The sequence below is a fragment of the Carassius carassius genome, chromosome 41, assembly GCF_963082965.1.
Source record: "Carassius carassius chromosome 41, fCarCar2.1, whole genome shotgun sequence".
NCBI lineage: Eukaryota > Metazoa > Chordata > Actinopteri > Cypriniformes > Cyprinidae > Carassius > Carassius carassius.
In genome coordinates this window covers 567,676-590,707 of record NC_081795.1, presented here as the reverse complement: position 1 = coordinate 590,707, position 23,032 = coordinate 567,676, and the positions used below count along the sequence as shown (strand labels likewise).

Below are 23,032 nucleotides of genomic sequence, written 5' to 3'. Positions count from 1 at the left end.
CTCACTTTATTTTAATCGATTTCTTATAAAACAAGACAAGATTATCTTATGCCAGTCAATGCAGGTTGATTTGAAAATCTTTAGACAAAAATAAGACAAAAACACTTTTTTTTTCGCATGAGAAGGGACAATAAAAGTTATTTCCATATTCTAGTGATTGGGAGCAGAGATATCCAAGCTACAAGCTTAATTCTTTGTAAAATGAATTTAAAAGTAATGGAGATCTGTTAGAAAGTTTTGCTAATGCAATACATTTACATTTAGAGACCATATTGACATATTGTGCTCTATTCAGTTTATTGCTCACATTTTCTTTCCTTGGTCTTAAGAAGCTCTTAAAGTCTTACATTTGTCTTCATCAAACCTGCAGAAACCCCGTGAAGTCAAAATGAATGTGTGTTTTAGTGGACGTCCCCTTACCAGATAGAATGATTGACAACATGCTTCTTTTATGACAACATAAATTTTAAAACTTTGTTTATTCATCATAATTAATAAATATGCAAATACAAACAATATTCATAATATCCAAAATACTGAAAGAAAATAGCCATAAAATATTATATACCAGCAAACAGACTGACAACATCAGGTGCAACAGAAATGGGTGGGTTTATGTTGATGAGCATCCAAAACTCCGCCTCCACAAGCAAGCCCCACCCACAAGGCAAATCTCCAGTCAGATTAATCACAACAGTCCTGCTGATTGGCTGGGATTTGATTGTCATTTTAAAGGATTGTAAGGATGGCATGTGCAATTTGTTGTGAAGCGTGGTGTGTTTTTTATTGCGGTCACAACATGTGATTGTACTCACATTTATTTACAAGTGTGATGATGTACGAGTCTTGGATATTTTGCACCAAGTCAAATATGCAAACAAAAATAAAACAAACATTCCCGTGAGAAAATCAGTCAATGGGAAATCCAAACATCTGCAGCAGCTGAAATTCATTCTCGTTTTATCCATTATCGGTTTTTGTCTTGATATCTTTCATCTTCAGAGCCACTTACTCCCAAACTGTTCTCGAGCTCTTTGTGTTCTGGACCTCTCCTCGGTTTCATACATCGATTGTTTTTTGCAATCCACTGGTGTCCCGTTGTGTATTTGAGATGGACTGATCTCAAGACATGTGGGATTATGAACGCTGGGGGAAGGAGGTGTCAGTGTCTCCAGTTTTTCTTTTTCTCCACCATTTTTGCCATTTCTTCTTTTTCCATGAAGTCCTCTGTAAAACAAAGGTGCAAACAAATTCAATTATAAGTTGTACAGGATTTATTTAATATCCTAAATAAACTGTGTTTAGCACTAGAACTTACCTATGCATTCAGGACAGCATTTTCCTTCTCTGCGAATGGGGTTACTGCAACTCAACAATGGGCACTGCTTTTTCTGGCACTTTGTGACGCCATGCTGTAATGACCAGAAATTAAGTTAATTATGATAATAGTTTGAGGCAAGAAACTACAGGCAAAACATATTTTACAAAATACACTTTAAGCGATAATTTTATTGCATCTGATCTATTTGCGTCATAGATTTCAAATCCAATGCATATCTTTACAAGTTTGTTTCTCAACTCCAGCAGCACTTAAATACACCAAAACATAATTATCCGAATGTTTTTTTACTGATGGGTTTGTTCATATGTCATTCACACAGAACTATAGACCTTTTTATTCCCAAAAATGTAGTGAAAATGCATATTTTTAAAGGCCGTAAGGTTTTTTTTTTATCCATTTTGGCAGCACTTGTATACACAAACACTTCCCATCTATACTCTGAAGGTTTTTACAGAGGGGTTTGTTCATATGTCATTCACACACAATTATAGAGCTTTTTATTCCCAAAAAACGTGGTAAAGCTGCATATTTTTAAAGGTAGTATTTTTTTTTCTCCATTTCAGCAGTGCTTACATTCACCAAAACTTAGGGTTTTATTCCCATCTATATTCTGAAGGTTTTTATAGAGAGGTTTGTTCATATGTCATTCACACAGAATTATAGAGCTTTTTATTCCCCAAAATGTGGAGAAAATGCATATTTTTAAAGGGAGAAATTTCTTTTTTCCATTTCAGCAGTGCTTACATTCACCAAAACTTAGGGTTTTATTCCCATCTATATTCTGAAGGTTTTTATAGAGGGTTTTTTTCCATATGTCATTCACACAGAATTATAGAGCTTTTTAATCCAAAAAACTTGGTAAAAATTCATAATTTTAAAGGCAGTTCGGTTTTTTCTCCATTTCAGCAGGGCTTACATTCACCAAAATTTAGGGTTTTATTCCCATCTATATTCTGAAGGTTTTTACTGTGGGGTTTGTTCATATATCACTCACACTGATTTATATAACATTTTATTCCTAAAAAAACATGTTAAAAAGTGTGTTTTTGCTGATTTTGGATAAAAGGAGAAATCCTTAATACTTTTGAATCTTTAATATTTTGCCTGCTTTAAATCTTTAATGTGTCAACAAAATCAAACACACATTTTGAACCTGACTTATAAAGTGTTCAGATTTATACGTATTCAAATTAATTTATACTTATTACATATTTAATTCGATAATGCCTTATTTGCATAAATTACAGAAAATGTTTGAACTTCTTAATCTAATCAATAAACTGGGGAAGTATGGTTAAATATGTTACCCTACTTATCTAAGGTATCATGTTTTAAAATCTCGAAATGTTCTTAAAATGTTCTTTTGAATTAAAGCAAAGAAAAGAAAAAAACTCACATCACACCAGCAGGTAATGCACTTCATTTCTCCCACCAGTGGGACATGAGGGTGCCAGTGTTCACTATTCTGGTAGTAGTTATCGCCGAACTTGCAGTGCCGTGTTCCATCTGCCTGCATCATTTCATCGTCCTCCAGAGGGGGCGTGTCTTCCGCAGGACACTCCTTACAGCAGTCTGACGGGTTGCGTCTGATTGGTCGGCTGCAGGTGAGAGGCGGGCACGTCAGCTTCTCGCAGTGCACTTCTCCTGTGGAGCCCTGAGATGGACAAAACAACAAGGTTAACTATGAATATTCATGTCTGTGTACAAATTTTGTATTTTTTATAGCAAAAACATAAAATAATGTGTATTGTAATGTTTGTTAACATACCTTGCAGGTACATACGGCACACTTAATGTAGCCGAATGGCGGGACGAACGGATGCCATGTTGTGCCAGGTGCATGCATTTTCTGATCACCTTCGAAATAACAGCCTGAAACAACAAATAAACATGTTAATATACAGCTGTGCATTTACAATAATAATTGCGACGTTTAATCTTATGTAAATTACCATTTAATGTAAACTCACCTTCTGGATCTTCCTCAACTTTTTCTACTGCTGTCGTCTGTTTGGATTCTTTCTTTTCTGTTTACAGAAGTCAAGCATAATGTTAAATCTACCTCAGATTTTATTGGACGCAGTAAATATAAAACATATTTTTTTATGCTACAGCATTTTATTATTGTCCAAGCTAAAAATCTTTACACTGCGAATCAAATCTTGATTAGCTTTTTTGTCTTGTTTTTCAGTAAAACTTCCTTAAATAAGATACATTTACTTGAGAAGTGAAATTGCATAAGATATTGCAAGAACATGCATGCATTTCTTACCCTATTATTTTTTCAATTAGCTATTTTTCATAAAATAAAATCATTAAATTGAGTTTAAGGATGTTTACATATACTGAAAAATATTTTTACGTCTAAAATCTGAATAACTCAACACGTGCTACTTTTAAATGAACATCACAAATGTTTTTTAAATTATATTAATTGTACTAATTTCTCACCATCACAGATGGGACAGCACTGGTCTTCAGGCTGGATTGTGTGAGGACATGAGAGCGCAGGACAGATCACAGGATCACAGATCACCGTCTTCTTCTGCAGAAATTCGAACAGATCATACGCAAAATTAATCTCAGTCACAGAAATGATTCATAAATCAAAGCTACAGCAGTGTGTGTGTTACCTGGCAGATGCAGGTAAAGCAGGTGTTGTACTGCGGTGTCCACTGAGACCCATGTGCATGATGTTCTCCCTCAAAGAAGCACGTGTGCGGGTCTTTCCTCAGCTCGGCCGGGTCACGGACAAATACCAGTTCATCAAACTCAGCTTCCTCGACCACCTCACCGCGGGAACCCAACTCACAGCTGTTGGGAACGTGAATCTGGAAAACAAAGATATCCATTAAATACAAAGGTTTAACATATATATTACTTGTATTTAATTCAGTTTTGAATTTAAAGTACTCTTTTAGCATGATTGTGTTTACATACAATTTTGTGAAAGCATTATACAATAACGAAGTAGACAAAATTATAAAAGTAAAAGACTAGAATTAAAATTACGTGTTAAAGGATATATAAATATATATATTTTTTAAAAATCAAAAACAATGTTAAATATGTCTTTAAATTACATTGCATTGATATATATATTTATAATACATTTTAAATTATTAAAATTAAATATTTGTAAGAGATTATTAATGTAAGAGATATTATATTTATTAAATAATACAAAATTAAAATGTAATACATTTTCATATATAAGTACATTTATAAAAAAATACTAAATTTTAGTATACATATGTATATTATGTTTATTAAATGAATAATAAATGCATTATACAGTAAAAAAGCAGACAAAAATTAGTATTTATATTAATAGGATTAGTATTAAAATAAGATTCTAAAAATATATAAAAACATGTATAATTATATATATATATATATTTACAGTATATATATTAAAATTAATATAAATTAAAATGAGATATTTTTAAGATTTTTAAAATAAAAGTGTTATGCAAATATATCAGATCAAAGTCTTAAAGGTTAAGCAGCCAAAAATTTACAATTAAAAGTTTCAAGATGGAAAGCAAAATTACTGTTGAAAATGTTTATAGGATGGAGGTGTTTTTTGTACTCACCCGTCCTCGTATTTCTCCTCTTGGATTCATTTTGGTGCTGACCTGAATATAAGCAGTGCCTTCGTCCAAATGCCTCAATAACTCAACACTAATATCTTTCAACACACCCTGAGCCTGGAAGAGACAGTTTGTGTAAAGTTGTGCAAACAGGACGAGATGAGCTCTTAATGTTAAAGCAGAATTAAATGCATTTAACCTACAAATACTGAATGCAGTTCTGGTTTCAGCTCATTTTGGGAAACGCCAGCTTTGTTTTATAAACAAATCCTTTAAAGCATTTTAATAAATAACAGCAGAATCGTGTTTGTCCGTCTCTGGCACGATTTCGCCGGAGCAGCCAAACGAAACATGCTTTTGTTGTGCTGCAATCACGCAGTTTACATTATCTCCGGGTGTAAATGATGCCAAATTATGTTGAACTTCGAGTCTCTTGACTTGTTTACCTGTTGACCGTAGAAGCCAGTCAGAAGTCTCTTGTGATTGGTGGACGAGTCGTCCATCTCGCCGATCTCGGCCAATCCGTGCAGGTGGGCGTTGACGGAGGTGTCTTCGCTATTACTGAGGCCGTTGATGACGATCTCGTAATGCAGATGACACTGTTCGTCCACCGAGACCCAGGCGTGACCCGCTGCACCCGTACGGACCGGAGGAGACACAAACTGACCCGCCAGAGGAACCGGAAGCTCTGCGGATGAACAATTTGTTATTAATTAATAATCAAATTATCAGAATTTAATGGTTCAATAAAAAAATATGTGTGTGTGTGGAATATCTAAAATAAATAAATATTAATACATTTATTAATATTGCAAGCAAGCATATATATATAAATATATATGTACACACAAAGTATGCTTAAATGTGCGGGCGTGTGCGTGTATATATATAAAGCATGCTTAAAAACTAAATTAATTTATATGAAATATATTTTTAATAATTAACATTGATTTTGATTTTAATACAATTATAATTATTGTAATATATATGTGTGTGTGTAAAATATCTAAAATGTAAGAGATAATATACATATATTAGTACATTTATACAAAAAACTACAATTTACTATACATTTTATGTTTATTAAATAATTTAGTTTTTAATGTAAATTAATATAAATAATATATAATAAAATAATTTTAATAAATGTATAAAATATATGTGTGTATATATATACACATATGTACAGTATTTGAATATTAAGAATAAATTTACATATAAATATTATTATAAATGTATATATAAAGAATAGATTTAATTTTATTGTGTTTATTGTAAATTCTTTCTTTCTCACCGTTTCGACGTGCGTCCAGTCCGTTGTAAGGCAGCATTCGTATCTGTCCACGCAGTTCGCTCTCCTGCTGCTCGGCCGTGGCGATGTTAATGAACAGTTCGTTCTGCAGCAGCATGTGGATGTGTCTGGCCTCGACGCGACCACAGCTTCCCATCGCTCGCCCGCCGCCGCGCTCGCCCGCTGAGGAGAAATCTGCGGTGATGTCGTACAGCACGCTGCGTTTACTGCGCCGCCGCGGCTTCATCTCGATCGTCACACCGACCACCGCGCTGCTCAAACCCGCCACCAGAACCTGCTCGAGAACATCAGAGCGGTCAATTGACGGATCTGGTTAAGTGATGGAGCAATGGGGGAACAGAAGGGAGTCGTTACCTGGAAGTCGAGCGAGCCGTTGTGATGCAGGGTGAAGACGGCTGACCCGACGCCGCCCGTTTTCCCAGGAGTCAGTGCAGAACCACTGGACATCACACTCTGAAGAGCTGAGAGACACATTTACATCATTTAACATAATCGTTTTTAGAAATAATCTACAATGAAAATATATAGTCAAATAGATCTGATCCCAAAGGTCTGCAGCGAATAAGTTAGAAAGAGGGAGGAAAACAACATTTTTATTGTTTTCGTGTATAAAACCTCGACCAAAATTATATGTGAACTTGAAACTCGAATTTACATCTTTTACCAAAATTATTTGTGAAATAAAACAATTTGAGGTTTATAGCTATTTTCTTAGTGCGTGAAACCTTGACTAACATTACATTTGAACTTTGATGTATATTACCTCTATTAACATAAATACCCAAAATGATTTTTTTAATCAAATAGCTTCATACATTTATTTATTTTAGTTGTATTTTTTGTAGTTCGAAAGGTGGTGAAAATTAAATTTGTTTTGGTGCATAAATCCTTGCCTAAGATTAAAATGTTAACTTAAATGTAAATTTCCTTGCGTTCACATGATTTCTCAAAATAAACATTTTGATGTAAATATGTTTTTTTGTACTTGTATTTTTTGTACGTATACAGTGAAAAACGTAATTCGTATTATTTTTGTGCATGAAACCTTGACTTAGTAAATTTTAACTTGTATCTAAATATCCTTGAATTGACAAAATTTCACAGAAACAAAATGTTTGAAATAAATACGTTAATTGTAGTTAATTGTATTTTTATAGTTAGAAAGAATAATTTTTATTGTTTTGGTACATTAGACTTTGACTAACTTCCTTGAATTTACACAGTTTCTCTAAATAAAACATGTTTTTGTAGTTACTTGTAGTTTTTCATTGTTAGAAGTATAGTGGAAAAAAACTAAAATTGTATTGCTTTGGCACATAAAACCTTGACTTGCATTACATTTGAAACTATTTATAAATGAACAGAATGATAAATGCTGATAATATGATCTCTTTAAATAACTTGTATTTGAGAACCAGGGAAAACTAAACCAAACAGAGGGATTTGTGTGCGATTAAAGGTCCAGAGGGACTCAAACAATCGCTGTCGCACCGCAGCCAGAGAAACACAATCAAACCCACATGAATTCATGCAGGGTTAAAGGTCACGGCTAGAGTGACATCATCCCCCGTAGATGAGGGAAATTAGCTGACGTGCAGGTAAATAGAGAACGCTTCAATGCAGAAAGAAAGAAAGGACGGTCGACGAAGGCCGAGGACTAAACAGAGAGCAAAAGTGGCGCAGGATCGTTTAGGTTTGAATTCTTCACACATAACGTCAAGCTGTTCACAGTGCAGCTGGAGTCAGACAGCAGACGGAGCGCCAGCACAGCGTGACCTTGGCAGCGCTGCCAGCGTGTGTGTGTGTGTGTGTGTGTGTGTGTGGCCTCACACAGACATATGAGTCACACACACACACAAACTCTTGACTAACATACGGAATGACCAAGAAACTAATCCTAAAGCATTTGACCTCTAACCCCTTGACGGCACTGCCGCACATTCCTGACCCCTTCACGATCGAGATTGTAATTATGAACTCAGTACCAAGGGAAATTTCATTCAGGATTATTTATGCATGACACAAAGATGAAATATAACACGGCGTAAATCACGGGATAAAAACAGCCCCAGCAGACAGACGGATGTAGTTACTGATCTAATGTGAGATCACACTGGAGTCTGGTGTCATTTAGTTCAGCTCTGAGCTCACTGCACAACATCGTGTCACTGAAAGATGATTTAACTAGCCAACAAACAAGTGAAATTTGTTGTTTCAAATTAAATCTTCAATACTTCCTCTTAATGTTGTCTTTTTTTGTATCATTTTTTTTTCATATTTAATTTTTAATAAAAATGTTTTAAATGATCGGTGTGTATACATAGATATATACATGTGTATATATATATATATATATAAACAAAATTAATTTTAATATTTTCAATCTTTTATAAAAGATGTCATTTAAATCAGAAACAAATAAATATTACTTAAATTAATATATTATAAATGTATACAATATTATAATTTTTTAATAAATATATACACCATTTATATCAGAAACGAATAAATATTACTAAAATTAATATATTATAATTTTATATATCATAATTTTTTATAAATATATATATACAAGTTATATCAGAAACGAAAAAATATTACTAAAATTAATATATTATAATTTTATATATCATATTTTTTTATAAATATATATACGATTTATATCAGAAACGAATAAATATTACTAAAATACATTATAATTTTATACAATATAATACAGTTATTCTAAAAATATATACAATATAAATCAGAAACAAATGACATGGCTCATTAAGCTGATTTATGTATTAAGGGTTTGATTTATACTTTAAAAAAAATCTTTTTTTTGTTTTAACAACATAGTATTATAACAAATAAATAAATATTAATACATTTTAATACCATAACATTTTCATTAAAATAGATGTAATTTGAAACAAAAACTAATATTAATAAGTTTTAATACAATAAAATATAATACATTTATTATAATGATATATATAATTTAAATTATAAATAAATAAATATTAACACGTTTAACACAGCACCGGAGGAAAACTCTGCAACTCTATTTTCATGGCTGTTTAAGCTGATTTATGTATTAACGGGTGATTTATGAGGTGCTTACTGTCACATGATCTCTTGCCAGAAATGAATCCAGAGATCTGACGAGAGTTTTGACCTTCTGTTTCCACCGAGATCTGCAGCTGTCCGCGGGACAACCAGAAGAGTTCACGACTGTTCAGATCGGCCAGGACTTCAGCCAAGTCAGAGTCCTACAGACACACATCACAAAACACCTACACGCTGATTTGCCTTTCTAAAAATATTATGCTTCGTTAATATTCATTTTGATGAGTATAAGGATGTATATGTGTGTGTTTTAACTCACGTCTGCAGAGATGTTTGCTTGTATTTCTCTCAACAGATGCTGTCGGTACAGCAGTTTCACTCGGACTGGCACCTTTACAGAAGCTGAAACAAAATGATTAAAATAAAAAATAAATATATATATTATAATATATATATAATAAAAGCAAGTAATTTAAAAAAAATATATATATATATATATATTTTTTTTTTTTTTAATTACTTGCTTTATTTATTTATTTCCTGATTTAATTAAATTAAAATATTCATGAAAAATTATATATATATATATATATATATATATATATATATATATATACACAGTACAGACCAAAAGTTTGGAAACATTACTTTAATACATTATTTTTTTAAAGTATATTCAAATAGAAAACTATTATTTTAAGTTGTAATAATATTTCACAATATTACTGTTTTTTCTGTATTTTTGATCAAATAAATGCAGGCTTGATGAGCAGAAGAAACTTCTTTCAAAAACATTAAAAATAGTAATGTTTCCAAACTTTTGGTCTGTACTGTATATAAATATATATATTCTTTTTTAATGCATATTTTAATTAATTATTTTTTTCTTTGCACTCACAGCTCCCATGAGGAACGAGTCCCTGCAGGATCAGGATGAAATGCAGATTGTTTTCCGTGTCACTGAGCGTCAACATGGCGATTCCTCCCATCCCAGAATGCACCTCGTCAGACGTCAGGATCGCACTGAAGGTTTCTGTCAGACAAACCACAGGAAATGAGCCTAAACGTTTAAACACATCAGACTATGAAAGGGATTGGAGGTATGGTTTGGCACACACCTGCAAACAGCGCTCGGTGTTTGATGATTTTGCCCTGTATCTCCTCCTTCTTGCTGTCAGCGGTTGTCATGGAAACATGCAGCTGCTCCGCCTCCAGCTGACGCAGGTGAGACTTTGGCAGGTTCCTCCAAACTCCACAGATCTAAACATTAAACACATTTGAATATTTTCAGTTTTCATTTTCATTTTAGATGAATTTTGTGTCTTTATTATTAATTAGTTTTTTCTTCGTTTTTATTTGATTTGATTTTTATTATTTTTATTTTACATTTCTTAAACACATTTTAATATTTTATGTTTATATTTAAATTTTAGTTGAATTTTGTGTTTTTATTATTAAGTTTTTTCTTCATTTTTATTTTATTGAATTTTTCTTCATTTTTATTATTTTTATTTTATATATATTAAACACGTTTTAATATTTTCTGTTTTCATTTTAACTTTAGATGAATTTTTTGTGTTTTTGTTATTAATTAGTTTTTTCTTAATTCTATTTTATTTAATTTTTCTTAATTTTTCTTTATTTTTATTTTACATTTATTAAACACGTTTAAATATTTTCTGTTTTTATTTTAGTTTAATTTTTAGTTTTGTTATTAATTCGTTTTTTCTTCATTTTATTTTATTTTTCTTAATTTGCATTATTTTTATTTTACATTTTTTGTTTTTTATTTTATATTTTAATATTTCATTCTTATTATTTATTCTTATTTTTCTTTTTCTTTTTTAAATGTTAATTTATATATGTTTTTTTTTCATGTAAATAGCTAAATATTATTTCAATGGTTTTAATCAACGATAATAACTCACCATGTCTGTATCCGCCTGTGGTACTCTGAACTCAAACGCTGTGTTTCCATCAGAGTCCAGGAACGTGATGAGGCTCGGCCTGTTCATCCTAAAAGATAAACACATGTGTAAAGTGAGTGATGGAGGAATAGGGTGGTGTTTGACATCACATCTGCTCTGGTGTGTGTCTTACCTCTGGAACGTGATAGAGAAGGTCAAGCTCGTTCGAGCGAGTGTGAATCGTGCCCGTGCGACGCCGCTGGAGCTCGGCAGCCACGAGTCTGTCACACCCGTGAGTACAGCCACAAAATCTGCTCAACAATAAATCAGGTTAATCAAACTGTCGGTTTGACCCAGAAGAAATGCATAAACATTTCTAAACAATGCATAGTTTTTGGTTAGGGAACGAAACATTGCAAACGCTTAAAGACCTTCAAAATACACATTATTTATGTTTTTCAGATTTTTTATAATTATGTTTTAAGAGATATAACCATTTAAATAAACTTTTTGCGGCCGGGTCATTTTTGACCCGGGTACGTATAAGTATTCGAATATTTTTTGTTAAATGATCTATAAAGTTATATTAGTGTCAAAAACTTTTGTAAAATAAATTTACTGTAATATGCCTTTACTCTCTCACACTTTTGGGACTGAATTTTGTTAATAAACATGAATATGTTTGACTACTGAAGAACCACAGCAGCATGTATAATCGATTTCTTTCTCCTGAAATTAAACGTTAATGCAAGTAAAATAAGTTTATATTGTTTCAAAAGTTTTTAGAGTGATATTTATGTTGTTTTGTTAGAAATAATTTTATAGGTTTCATAAATTTGGACTGTTTCATGAAGGAATTTATTTAAATTCCATTGATTCCAATGGGGTCAACACTGGAAATTCTCAGATTATAAGATGTTATAAATTGCAAACAATTATATATTACAATAATATTTCTTATCAATATTGATAAAAATATATATACATTTTGCAGTATGGTTCATATGTAATTTGAAATTTCAAAGAATTATAAATCATTTTAATTGAGTAAAAAATAGTAAATGCAGTAATAAAATGGTAACATTCAAAACCCATTCATGAGAAGTTGCTGATTAGATGCAGTGTAGTTTTAGTTGATAAACAGAACAGATTTTGAATGCATTATGAGGAGTGACTTGAGTCTCACCGGCGGCGCTGTCTCGGTTGCTGTTTTCCTCAGAGCTGATGTAGGATCTGTCGTTGTAAGACTTGTGCAAGTCGTCATCTTTCTCCTGGAAGAACTCAAACAGAGACTCCGCCTCCTTTTTCCCCGAGTTGCCTGTAACCACGAAAACCGAAATGCATGATGTCAGAAAAATCGAAGTACGCACAATAGAGCCAATGTTCTACATGGACCGGCATCCATAAACATGAGTGCAATTATGCCAAACCAGATCATCTGTCTACACTTGCTGCCATTTGTCTGCGAGAAACAGCGCTGGCCAAAACCTTCCATCATTCCCTCACACTTTTTCCCGTATAGCAGTGTGACCCCATTCCAAAAATGCTGGACTGTGTTTCCATTTGTTCACCATTTGCAGAAACACACTCACATGTCTGCATCTGTGCGTTACCTTTTGGGCATGTTTTGCAGCAGTGTCCTGGAAGCAAGACCGGATCGTCGCAGGTCGGATCGGGACAGTCCTGTTTCATATTCCTGCAGCTCACCTTCCCGAACACCTTCCCTCGCCGGCTCCTCTGCTGCTCGGAGAGAGAGAAAAACTTTTCTTTTTTTTTTGCATTCAGGTGGGTGCATTTATTTATACAACTACAGACCAGCTTTACAGAAATAAACAGGAAAATGCAAAATTCAACAATTATGAAACTAATTTGATTCAGCTATAAGCAGCTCTACAGAAGACAATGGAGTCATTATTCAGCTAAATTCAGTTCGGAGTTGATTCGGTTTAGTTCTACAAGTGTTGCATCCCATTTGGCCAAAAATTTTTTTTCTAAAATATACAAAAATTACAATTTTTTTTTATTATTATTATTATAAAATTAAAAAGTAATATTTAGAAAATATTTTAAAATGGATATTTAAAATAATATACAATTTGAAATATGTTGCATGCCATATGGCAATATATATTTATATCAAAATATATATAAAAAAATGTTTTTTAATATTTATATAAAATGTAAAAGTAATATTTAAAAGAATAATACTATTTACAATTATTATTTTAAATAATATGACATTTAAAATTAATGTGATATCCTATATGTTATTTTTTTTATGAAAATATAAAAAATATGTATTAAATATAAATTAATAAAATCTATATAAAATTATATAAAAATGTAAAAATTAATGTTGCACCCCATATGGCAACAAAAAATTCAAAATACACAAAAATATATTAAAATATAAAAAAGTTCATATAAAAATATGAAATAAAATTGTCTAAAATGTAAAAAATATTTTTAAATATGTTTATGTAAATATTTTTACCTATTTATATATATATATATATATATATATATATATATATATATATATATATATATATATATATATATATATATATTTTTTTTTTTTTTTTTTTTTTTAAGCATTAAACCAAATTTGAGTTAATTCTGTTAAGCAACTTTACAGAAGAAAATGGAGTCATTATTCAGATTCAGTGTTGATTCGATTCGATTCAGTGACTGTCGATGTTGCAATGCAATGTGTGTTTGACGTCTTACCGGCTCGCAGTGACACATAACGCAGTGCATCACACCAAACGGCTCTCCAAGATCTGGATGCCACGTGTCTTCCAGCGAATAAAAGCGGCCACCGAAGGAGCAACCTGATTGAGACAATAAACAAGAGCAGCGTGAGGAGACCTCAAGACGTTTACTGAGACCCCGAGGACGGGGAATGTGTACAAATCAGCTTCAGACGGCCCATTCTGAGCCAAACCTTCAAGAACACCAACTAAAACGAGCAGCCAACGAAATCACATTCAGCACTGGTAACCAAAACATCTCCACTGCTTTGTTTTGAAGAGAGAATGAGAGATTCAAGTAAATTTGCCGTTTATTGCATCTGGAACGAGCTCAGTGATCATCAGTTGCAGGTCACGTCCTCCCTTTATAAAGCAAGACTATTAAACAATTTATTGTTAAGCTAAACACTTTCAAAGACACGCACGTAAACTGTCACAAATGGAGGTAAATCATAATAAATGCCTTTGACCGCTGCGTGTGCCATTGCATCAGATCTCTGTGGTTTATCTGGTTCTTTTGGAAATTATTACAGTTCTTTAAAACACCAAATGCATTGATGGTTTTTCTGAAGACCTGGAAAATAAAGTGTTTTGGGGCTTTTGGCTCTAGATGCATCCTAATTATTATCAAAAGAAGAGTTTTTCTTCATATGCACACATACGAACCAAAAAATAAATGTTTGAATTGGAATCGAAATGGTTTTATTGCATCTGGTGCTTTAAAGAGTTGAAGATCCAATAATGGAACGTCAAAACATACATTAAAGCATTAAATCATCAGATACATTGATGGTTCTGTATAGAACTAGAGGACGGAGTTATTCGTGGAGATTTTTGGCTCTAAATACACGAGAAACCGTTTTTTCTTCAAATGCACTCATTATAACCAAAAATAAAGGTTCTGGTTGGAATCCAATTGGGTTTTAGTGCTTTTAAAAGAGTTAAAGATCGAGTATTGAAACATCAAATAAAAGCATTAAATCATCAGATGCATTGATGGTTCTAAAGAACTAGAGGATGGAGTTATTCACAGAGTTTTTTGGGCTCTAACTGAAACCTCATTCTGATCAAAAGAAGAGTTTTTCTTCATATGCATTCATTAGAACCAAAAATAAAGGTTCAAATTGGACTCCAAATGCATCTGGTGCTTTAAAGAGTCGAAGATCCAAAAATGAAACATCAAAGTTAGTCCATATAGCGCAGCAACTCAACAACGCTTCTGGATGAAGAGCATGTATAGGGTTCTTGAGCTGAGTAATATCGCTCTTTGGAGATTAAAACGCTTACCGGATAAGCCTTTAGAGATCATGGGTTCCCTCTCGGGTTGGATGGGTAACGCGGGGGTCTTGAGTCTCGAGCCCAAAGCCGACGCGAGGAACGCGCAGCACAGAATCCACAGAGCTCGCGACGCCTCCATCCCTCAGAAACTCGCCAAAACGCAATTCAGCGCTGACAGAGACGACGAAACCAAATAAATAGTGAGGTTCTCCTCGATGTATCTCAGCGACTGTGAGTCGTGCTCCTCGCGCTGGTGTCTGATGTCGCGTCGCGTCAGTGCGCACTGGTTGTGCGCCGTCTGCGGCTCCCGGTTTTATCCGGGGCTCGTGAGGAGGGTCGGAGGGGGCGGGTCCTCAGATGCCCTAAAACTTCATCTGCGAATACCAACCGTTTAATACACATCCACAAACACATGAATGATCTGAATCACTTTACACAGTCCTCGCTCGTTTATTCTCTGTCTGGCGTCTTTTCCGTTCGTCCAATCAAGTGCTTAGTTTCTATTTCCGTCTTAAAAAATCACATTGGAATCAAAAATATAACCTATATATAGTTGTAGCCTATAGGCTACCAATGCCTTTTTAACCATGCATCTGTTTATTTGGTTTTATTGAATTATTTGTATTTTTCATTTGCTTTTTAAAAGAACAGTACAATGTTTACAATACTTTTTTTTTTTTTGCTTTTTTTCCCTTTCCCATAAAAATAACATAAAAATTTAAATAATTAATTAAAAATCATTCATCATAATAATAATATAAATTATATAAAAAATCTAAATAACTAAGTTTAACCATGCATCTGTTTATTTCATTTAAATTAATTAGCTTTTTATGACAACAGTAAAATGTTTTTCAAACAGTTTTTTTTTTTGCATTTTTCTCCAAAATAATATTTAAAAAAATAATAGTGAAGAAACTATGCATTATAATACTATAGATTATATTAAAAATGTGAATCAGACAGGAAAACTGATCAAAAAAAGATTAGAATCCAGAAAAGCTTGATAGCACTATAAAACATTTTTCAATTTACAAAGTTGAAAAATTAAAATGCTCTGGGGATCCCACAAAGCAAAACATTATTCTGAATAGATTTTAACTTCTAAATAGCTGCATAGCAACTCCAGAACCAAATTCTGCTGAACCCAAAGAAGCTGGAGGTTTCTCCCGTGTTTTAACTGTGTTTCTCCATGTTTTCAGAGACTCTTCTCCAGCCAACACTGAGTGCATCTGTAAGCGCTGGAGAGCTGGATTGTTGTTAGTCACTGGTTTGGACCTAGCTCCATGATTCACATTTTAATGTGCTTCAGCAACTATCAGCCCCCTGCTTAAATCAAAGGCTGAGTGGGGAGTCCTTTATTCCTCAAGACTTCCTACACAAGTAACTCACTGAATGCACCCCGAGAAGAACCAGGGCCTTTCTTTGAGAAGAACAATGAGGAACCAAAAGCAATTATATTTCCCTCACTAAGTCTTCAGAGAAGCCAAAAAAAGTTGAGTTCTTTTAGAAATTCTTTTTAGTTCACGTTTGCAGGTTTCATCTTTGATGTTTGAAGTTTAAGAAAAGCACTTAAATTAATACAAAGTGCATTTATGACTTTCATCTGGAGAGCACCGTTAACAGCAAAAGATCAGTGCTTTTATTTGTCAGTTGATTTCCTTTCATATCAGTGTTTTATATGTATTTTCCTTTTTGGAAAAAGGTGAAACTTCCCCAGCAAACAAAATATGATCCAAGAACGTTTTTCTAATGTTGGCGTTACGTTATGGAAACGCTATTTCTGAATCTTCTCCGTTTTTTTAATGCTGTTTTTGGTTATTCGAGCATTTAGGAAACATTCCATTTTATGATTTTGGAAAACATCATGGGAACGTTACTTTTGAATGTGCTCTGAACGTTCTGTCATAAGTAACGTTTAAAAAAATGTTAGATGAGCTGAACTATTAATATTAAAATTTAAGAAAATAAGAAGTTGCATGAAAAATGCATTAATGATGTTTTTGTGCTAACACAATTAAAGACCACATAACTATAAAGAAAGATTTTATACTAAGAACGTTTTGCTAACGTTCCCTTTAAGTTATGAAACCGTTATTTCTGAAACTTCTCTTAAGGTTAAAAACACATTCTTAGAACGTTTTTTAAAAAATGTTTCTTTTCGATAATTCGAACGTTCAGGGAATGTTACATTTGATCATTCTGCTAACATTACTTTTGATTGTTCTCCGAACGTTACAGTAACATTTCTGAAATAAAAACGTTCCACAAATAATGTTTTTGTGCTCATTTTTAGAAAACCAGGACGTTTTATTAACGATACTGTTTGATCATAACTTTGCGCAAATGTTCCCTGTTTGCAGGATGTCATCAAACGGGTATAAATCTTGACATTTTCCCTTTAAATTCAAAGACAGTCATTGTAATAATTAATAATAATAATCTGTACTGTAAATCACGCTGGTTTGCTGCAGACCTCCCTCTCTGTATGTGGTTATGGGGTCATTTCCCCTCGGCAGGATTTGAAAGGCTCTAAATGATGGCGAATAATTGAATAATAAAATAACAAACTAATAAAGAGTCCGAATGAGGGGAGCAGGTCATATATCAGGCGATGGATCCGGAAAGCTGGCGGTTCCCCGCGGTCTCCTCGCCATGCACATGTTAAACATGGCTATAGAGACGCGTCTGAAGACGCTCTACATGAGAAAGACGCGCGCAATAAACGCCAGCAGGGCGCGAGAGGCGAACACAAGGCAGAAAGAGAGGGAGAGATTCAGCTTGTTCTCTTTTCACTGGTGAGATTAGAGATAAATAGAGCTACACGAACCCAAATGTGCGTGCGAGCGCGCCTTTGTCTTCACGAGGCACATCTTTTGATGCGCGCGCGTTGGATTTGCGTAAAGGACTCGATTGAAGAAGTAACTTCGGAATGTTCGGTTCTCTTCAACAATAAGAGTCTCTAATAAACCACTGCCTTTAAATTACACTGCATTTATATATATATATATATATATAATTTACAGAATGACAATTTCCATAACTGTATATATTTATATAATACATTTTATTTTAGATATATTAAACAATTATAAACTCAATAACAAAGCTAACTTAAATATAATTTCATGTTGTTTTATTTATTATTTTTTATATTTATTTTTGGAATTTAATTTTTTTTATTAGTTGTTGCAATGTAGAATTATATTATATACATTTATATAATACATTTTATTTAGGCGATATTAAACTATTATAAATTTCACATTCAGTTAAAATAACTTGGTGTTATTTAATTTGGTATTGCCTTATTTAAATTTTATAAAATTTAATTTTTTAAATTATTATTATTATATTATCTATGATTTTATTAAGTATTATAATTTATAATTTTTATAGTTGAATTTGTGTACATTTATTTTATACATTTTATTTAGGTTACATTAACCGATTATAGGCTACATTCACTAAAAATATAAATTATAAATATAAATAATATAAAAATATCAATTATTATAATTTGGTGTTGTTTTATTATTACATTTATTTAGCTATCATTAATGAATACAATTTTTCCTAGAATTTTCACAGTTAATGGACGATGCAATCTATTCCCTCGTAATGAAGTTTCTCACGGCCGTGTGTGTGTGTGTGTGTGTGTGTGTGTGTTATAGTCTCATTATGATCCGTTAACAGACATGTGAGACAGAACTAAACATCACAATATACACAGCGAATGGTCTGTGTGTGTATTAGCGTTTCCGAAGTGAGTTCACAGGTACACACGAGGTGCTCGAGCGTGTGTGTGTGAGGTAAGGTGTGTTATTTTCATGCTGATTGGCTTCACATCCGCCGAGAATGGGAATCGATCATCAGTCGATCATGAGCTCTTTGCGTTTCATCATGAGGTGATAACAGAAGATATTATGGACGCATTCACGAGGAGAAACCGACAGGAACCTCGCCTTTATGATGAGGTGTGTGTGTGTGTGTTCTGAGATAAGAGTTTCTGTCTTTTCTTAGGCAAAACTTTCACGTTATAAAATAGCACAAACGACGATATGTTTATGTAGTTAATATAAATACATCTAATAGTATAGATGTTTGATGAAACTATCATAGCCATACATATTTTACCATATATATATATATATATATATAGCCTACATACACAACAGGACAGTGATATATACAATAAAATATATAGTATTTTATATTTATAGTGTAGTAATACCTTTATATTATTTAAAGTAGGCTACCATAATTTCCAAGTTGACTGATTACAATAAGAATTGCAAACATTTTTTTATTAGTTTTTTAATGTTATGTGTAACATATATGAAAATTTGACATTAGCAAATTAAATATGAACTTGCACAATTTTCCCGAACATTGGGTAAAATTTCAAAGAATTTTGTTTTTTATTCATTTTGTTGACATAGTAGAGTTAAAGGTTTTTGAATGTCTCTTTTTAGCATTCGAAAATTCTTTTAAAAGCCAGAAAAACAAGACAAAAAATGTCCCCCATGTTTTTGAAACATATAAAAGACTAAAAATATAGGCGAATGATATATTAACAAACCCTTCTATAAAAACCTCCAGAATATAGATATGAATAAACTCTAAGTTTTGGTGTATGTAATGAGATAAAAACACATTTTGAGAAAATGGTAATTTAAATCAGAACCAAATAGATAACATGCAATTCAATAAAGACTTAAAAGAGTGTTTTAGATGTTTTCTTTCCACCAATCTGAAACAAGAAGTTACTTAAAGCCAACTCTCTAAATTGAGCAGTGCATGAAAATCAATGCTTATGCAGTGCATCGAATCCACCTGACTACACTACATGAATTCACTATTAGTCTGTTTCATTGCTTTATATCATCTTTTAATATGCATCATTTTTTTTTTTTTTTAGAACATCTGTAAATCTTCTCCATCTGAAGGCGACATGAGTTTCACATCAGCAGCCGGTGGATGACGGGAGTCGTGGTCCTGATGATGGTAAGTCTATCTGATGAATGTTTGAAAACTGTCGGGAAAGAGTAAACACACACATCCTGTCCCAATGCACACCGAGTGTTTATCACGTCCAGACATCATCATTACAACACACACACACACGGCGTCAGGCAGCTGACTCACTCAACATTTATTCATTTATAGGTTCTGATGCATTTGGAAGCAGCAAAAGTTGAAATAAAAAACACAAAAACAACAAACTAGTCACTCGTGAGGCCAAATGAATCAGAGTTGGTTTGTAAGAAACATTTGGACCTCACTGATATGCTGTTTTCAAGGGCGCCACGACATGAATGCATCGTGATAATGGAATAATAATGAGAAACAGATGAAGTTAACAGGTCACTAACAGACTGAACTACTCACTTAATATGCAAACGCAGCTCTTTGACGCATATTAGGAAGGACAGACTGTTTCAATACACGGCTTGATCAGACCCTGGTGTGAACTGAAGGCCTGGTGTTTTGCCTTCTCACCTCAGAGAACGTAATATAGGAACCAGCTAACAGGGATATAACAAGTTATATAAGTCTTAGGACAGAACGTTCTTAAAATAACGTTTATGGAACGTTCATGTAATATTTGAAATATGTTCTCATAGCATTGAAAGAAAAACATTCTATATTTTAAGAATATTTTCTAATAAGCAATCAAATGTTGTTTCTTTCACACGATTCCTACATACAGACATATTTTTTTTAAAATACATAAAACGACAATTTTTTTCTACAAATTTAACTATTATTAAAAAATCAAATGAAACAAAACTATATAAATAATGTAACACTGCTTAGATTATTTGATGAGAAATATTTGAGTTCATATCAATATTAAGACTTATTACAGTTTTTGGTTTCTCCGCAAATCCGAGCACAGTTTGAGAAACTTTAGCCATAGCAATAATTCATATACAGCTATAGCTATAATTGTGTCATTTTTCATAAATATTTGACCTCTGAATGTATCCAAGTACAAGTATCCAAGAGAGACATGTAATAATAAATCAGGATTTATTTTAAACAGGTACAGGTAGTTTGACTGTCATCATGCAATTAATATGTCCAAATAATTGTATTTATTTCCTGTGTGTTATTTGTGGTATTTTTGGTTAATGTACAGTATTTTAATTAGGTGTTGGTTTAATAAGCATCGTTTTGGAAACTCAATCTCTTGCAATCACTAAATAAATATAATGCAGAAAATATAGTCCCACCGACAAAACTTAATTCACCACAAGAAGCTAGTAAGATAATAAATTAACTTGTTTTAAAAAATGTGATACATTTTGTTTGTTTTTTCTTGAAGAGCTTCTGCCCTACAGGTGGCGCTGTTTGCATAAAGAAGCATAAATGGGATGCTGCTTTATATTTTGTCCAAAAGACGAGATCTTAAAAGGCAGCATAATGTTCATGTCTACCTAGGGAGCACACCATACGATGCTGTCTATATAGAAAGTACACTAGGTTTTGGAACGGAGTCGTTCTGTACTGTTATTGGTCGCTGGACACGAGACCCGAATCCGAGTCTGATGTGGCCGACATCTCCTCAAACTTCTGAATCACGGCCCTCACCGATCCGAATGGTACATCCCGCCTCCAGCGCACACTTCCCACCCCTCCTGGACCCCGATAGGCAGAGCTGTGGCTGAGAAAGACGTGATTGGGCGGCGGCAGGCAGGGGCGGAGCTTCAGTCTTCCCTGGCCCAGTTGAAGAGCAGGACGGAGGGGGACACTGAAGTGGGAGGGGACAGCAGCGAGAAACTCTTGAGTTACCGGATTGTGGAAGGTGATCGAAGCCCCGCCCACATTTAGAAACACGCCCACTGTCTTCAGCTGAGGAGGAACAAAGGGGAGGAGCTCACGCCGTCCGTCAAACACAGTGTGAAACGCAGAGTCACGTCTCTCAAACCACCAGCCACGCCCATCACATGATGACATCACTCCTGAGGACGAGACAACGGGACAAGGGTATGAGGACAAAGGAGGACTGAACTGTTTTTGAAGAAATCATTACCGTAAAGACTGACAGCTGAAGGTCCACAGCAGCATGGCTAAGGCCTGCCCATGATGCTATTGACCGACATGTCAAACAACCAATCACAGTTTGTTTCGTTCAGCGTCACGTTTTGGAGCGTGGAAATGTGGAAATGGGAATGTGGAAATATATATATATATATATATTCAATCCATTTTAATTTTTGTTAAAATTGTAGTCATTGGGCTGTATTTTTTTAATAGTTTTTTTGTTGTTATTTTAGTACTTAAAGATAAATAAAATAATTAATAATTTTAAACAAATTATTTATAAAAAATATTTTTTTAGTTTGTGTTATTTAACTATAATATGAAAATAAAAAATGAAATGTCTTCAGATTTTTTTAAAGTCACACACTGCTCTAAAAGAGGTGTATTTCCTCACACGACTGGTCTTATTATTTTATTTATTGAAATGTCTGCATATATGCATCACCAGCACATCAAATATGATCACTGAAAGCTGTTCTCTCACCGATCCTGTAGATGGCGCTGTTGCAGACGTCCACCTCCCAGTAATACTGTCCTCTAGAGATGCTCACGCTGCCGCACACCTGAGGAAGAGGACAGGAGTCCTGATCCCTGCGGTCATGTGATGAGATCATGTGACCCCTGAAGGAGACCGTGAGGGCAGAGCTTGAGAGGTGAAGCGACGAATCAGAGCAGGACGAATCGAGGGTGAAGAGCAGACCTACAGAAGAGAGTTACTGATCTATGACAATAGATATTTTAGATTG

General features: G+C 33.4%; 2 protein-coding genes and 1 long non-coding RNA gene across 3 annotated transcripts in view; 1 reads left to right on the top strand and 2 right to left on the bottom strand.

Moving 5' to 3' along the window:
• Window positions 1–460: 460 nt before the first annotated feature.
• On the bottom strand, window positions 461–15,493 carry LOC132123334 (chordin). The gene is made up of 21 exons (XM_059533887.1): window positions 15,246–15,493; window positions 13,936–14,039; window positions 12,819–12,945; window positions 12,392–12,523; window positions 11,399–11,516; window positions 11,227–11,314; window positions 10,417–10,558; window positions 10,197–10,331; window positions 9,618–9,700; window positions 9,354–9,501; window positions 6,602–6,708; window positions 6,230–6,521; window positions 5,382–5,623; window positions 4,939–5,052; window positions 3,976–4,173; window positions 3,794–3,887; window positions 3,313–3,369; window positions 3,111–3,214; window positions 2,739–2,996; window positions 1,319–1,412; window positions 461–1,227 (listed from the first exon to the last, which is right to left on the bottom strand). Exons 1-21 carry the CDS (start codon window positions 15,373–15,375, stop codon window positions 1,163–1,165), a joined length of 2,832 nt encoding a protein of 943 aa, XP_059389870.1. The 5' UTR covers window positions 15,376–15,493; the 3' UTR covers window positions 461–1,162.
• LOC132123336 (uncharacterized) lies at window positions 3,115–4,215 on the top strand. Its single transcript, XR_009426499.1, has 2 exons — window positions 3,115–3,178; window positions 3,802–4,215. It is a non-coding gene; the product is annotated as an uncharacterized LOC132123336 (long non-coding RNA).
• Window positions 15,494–21,273: 5,780 nt separating the features above from the next.
• LOC132123335 (ret finger protein-like 4B) overlaps window positions 21,274–23,032 on the bottom strand; it is a 3,889-nt gene continuing 2,130 nt past the window's right edge. The window contains exons 3-4 of the mRNA XM_059533888.1: window positions 22,771–22,986; window positions 21,274–22,204 (exon numbers count right to left, since the gene is read on the bottom strand). Coding sequence (XP_059389871.1) covers window positions 21,753–22,204; window positions 22,771–22,986 — 668 coding nt within the window. The 3' untranslated portion in view covers window positions 21,274–21,752. The remainder of the gene's footprint in view (window positions 22,205–22,770; window positions 22,987–23,032) is intronic.

What these genes read in the sequence shown, in the direction of transcription:
- LOC132123334 (XM_059533887.1), bottom strand. Translation starts at nt 15,375, where the DNA reads ATGGAGGCGTCGCGAGCTCTGTGGATTCTGTGCTGCGCGTTCCTCGCG. An exon ending in TTATGTGTCACTGCGAGCCG is followed by an intron (nt 12,946 to 13,935) that starts GTAAGACGTCAA and finishes CTCTCCGAGCAG; the next exon opens with CAGAGGAGCCGGCGAGGGAA. An exon ending in ACACCGAGCGCTGTTTGCAG is followed by an intron (nt 10,332 to 10,416) that starts GTGTGTGCCAAA and finishes TTTGTCTGACAG; the next exon opens with AAACCTTCAGTGCGATCCTG.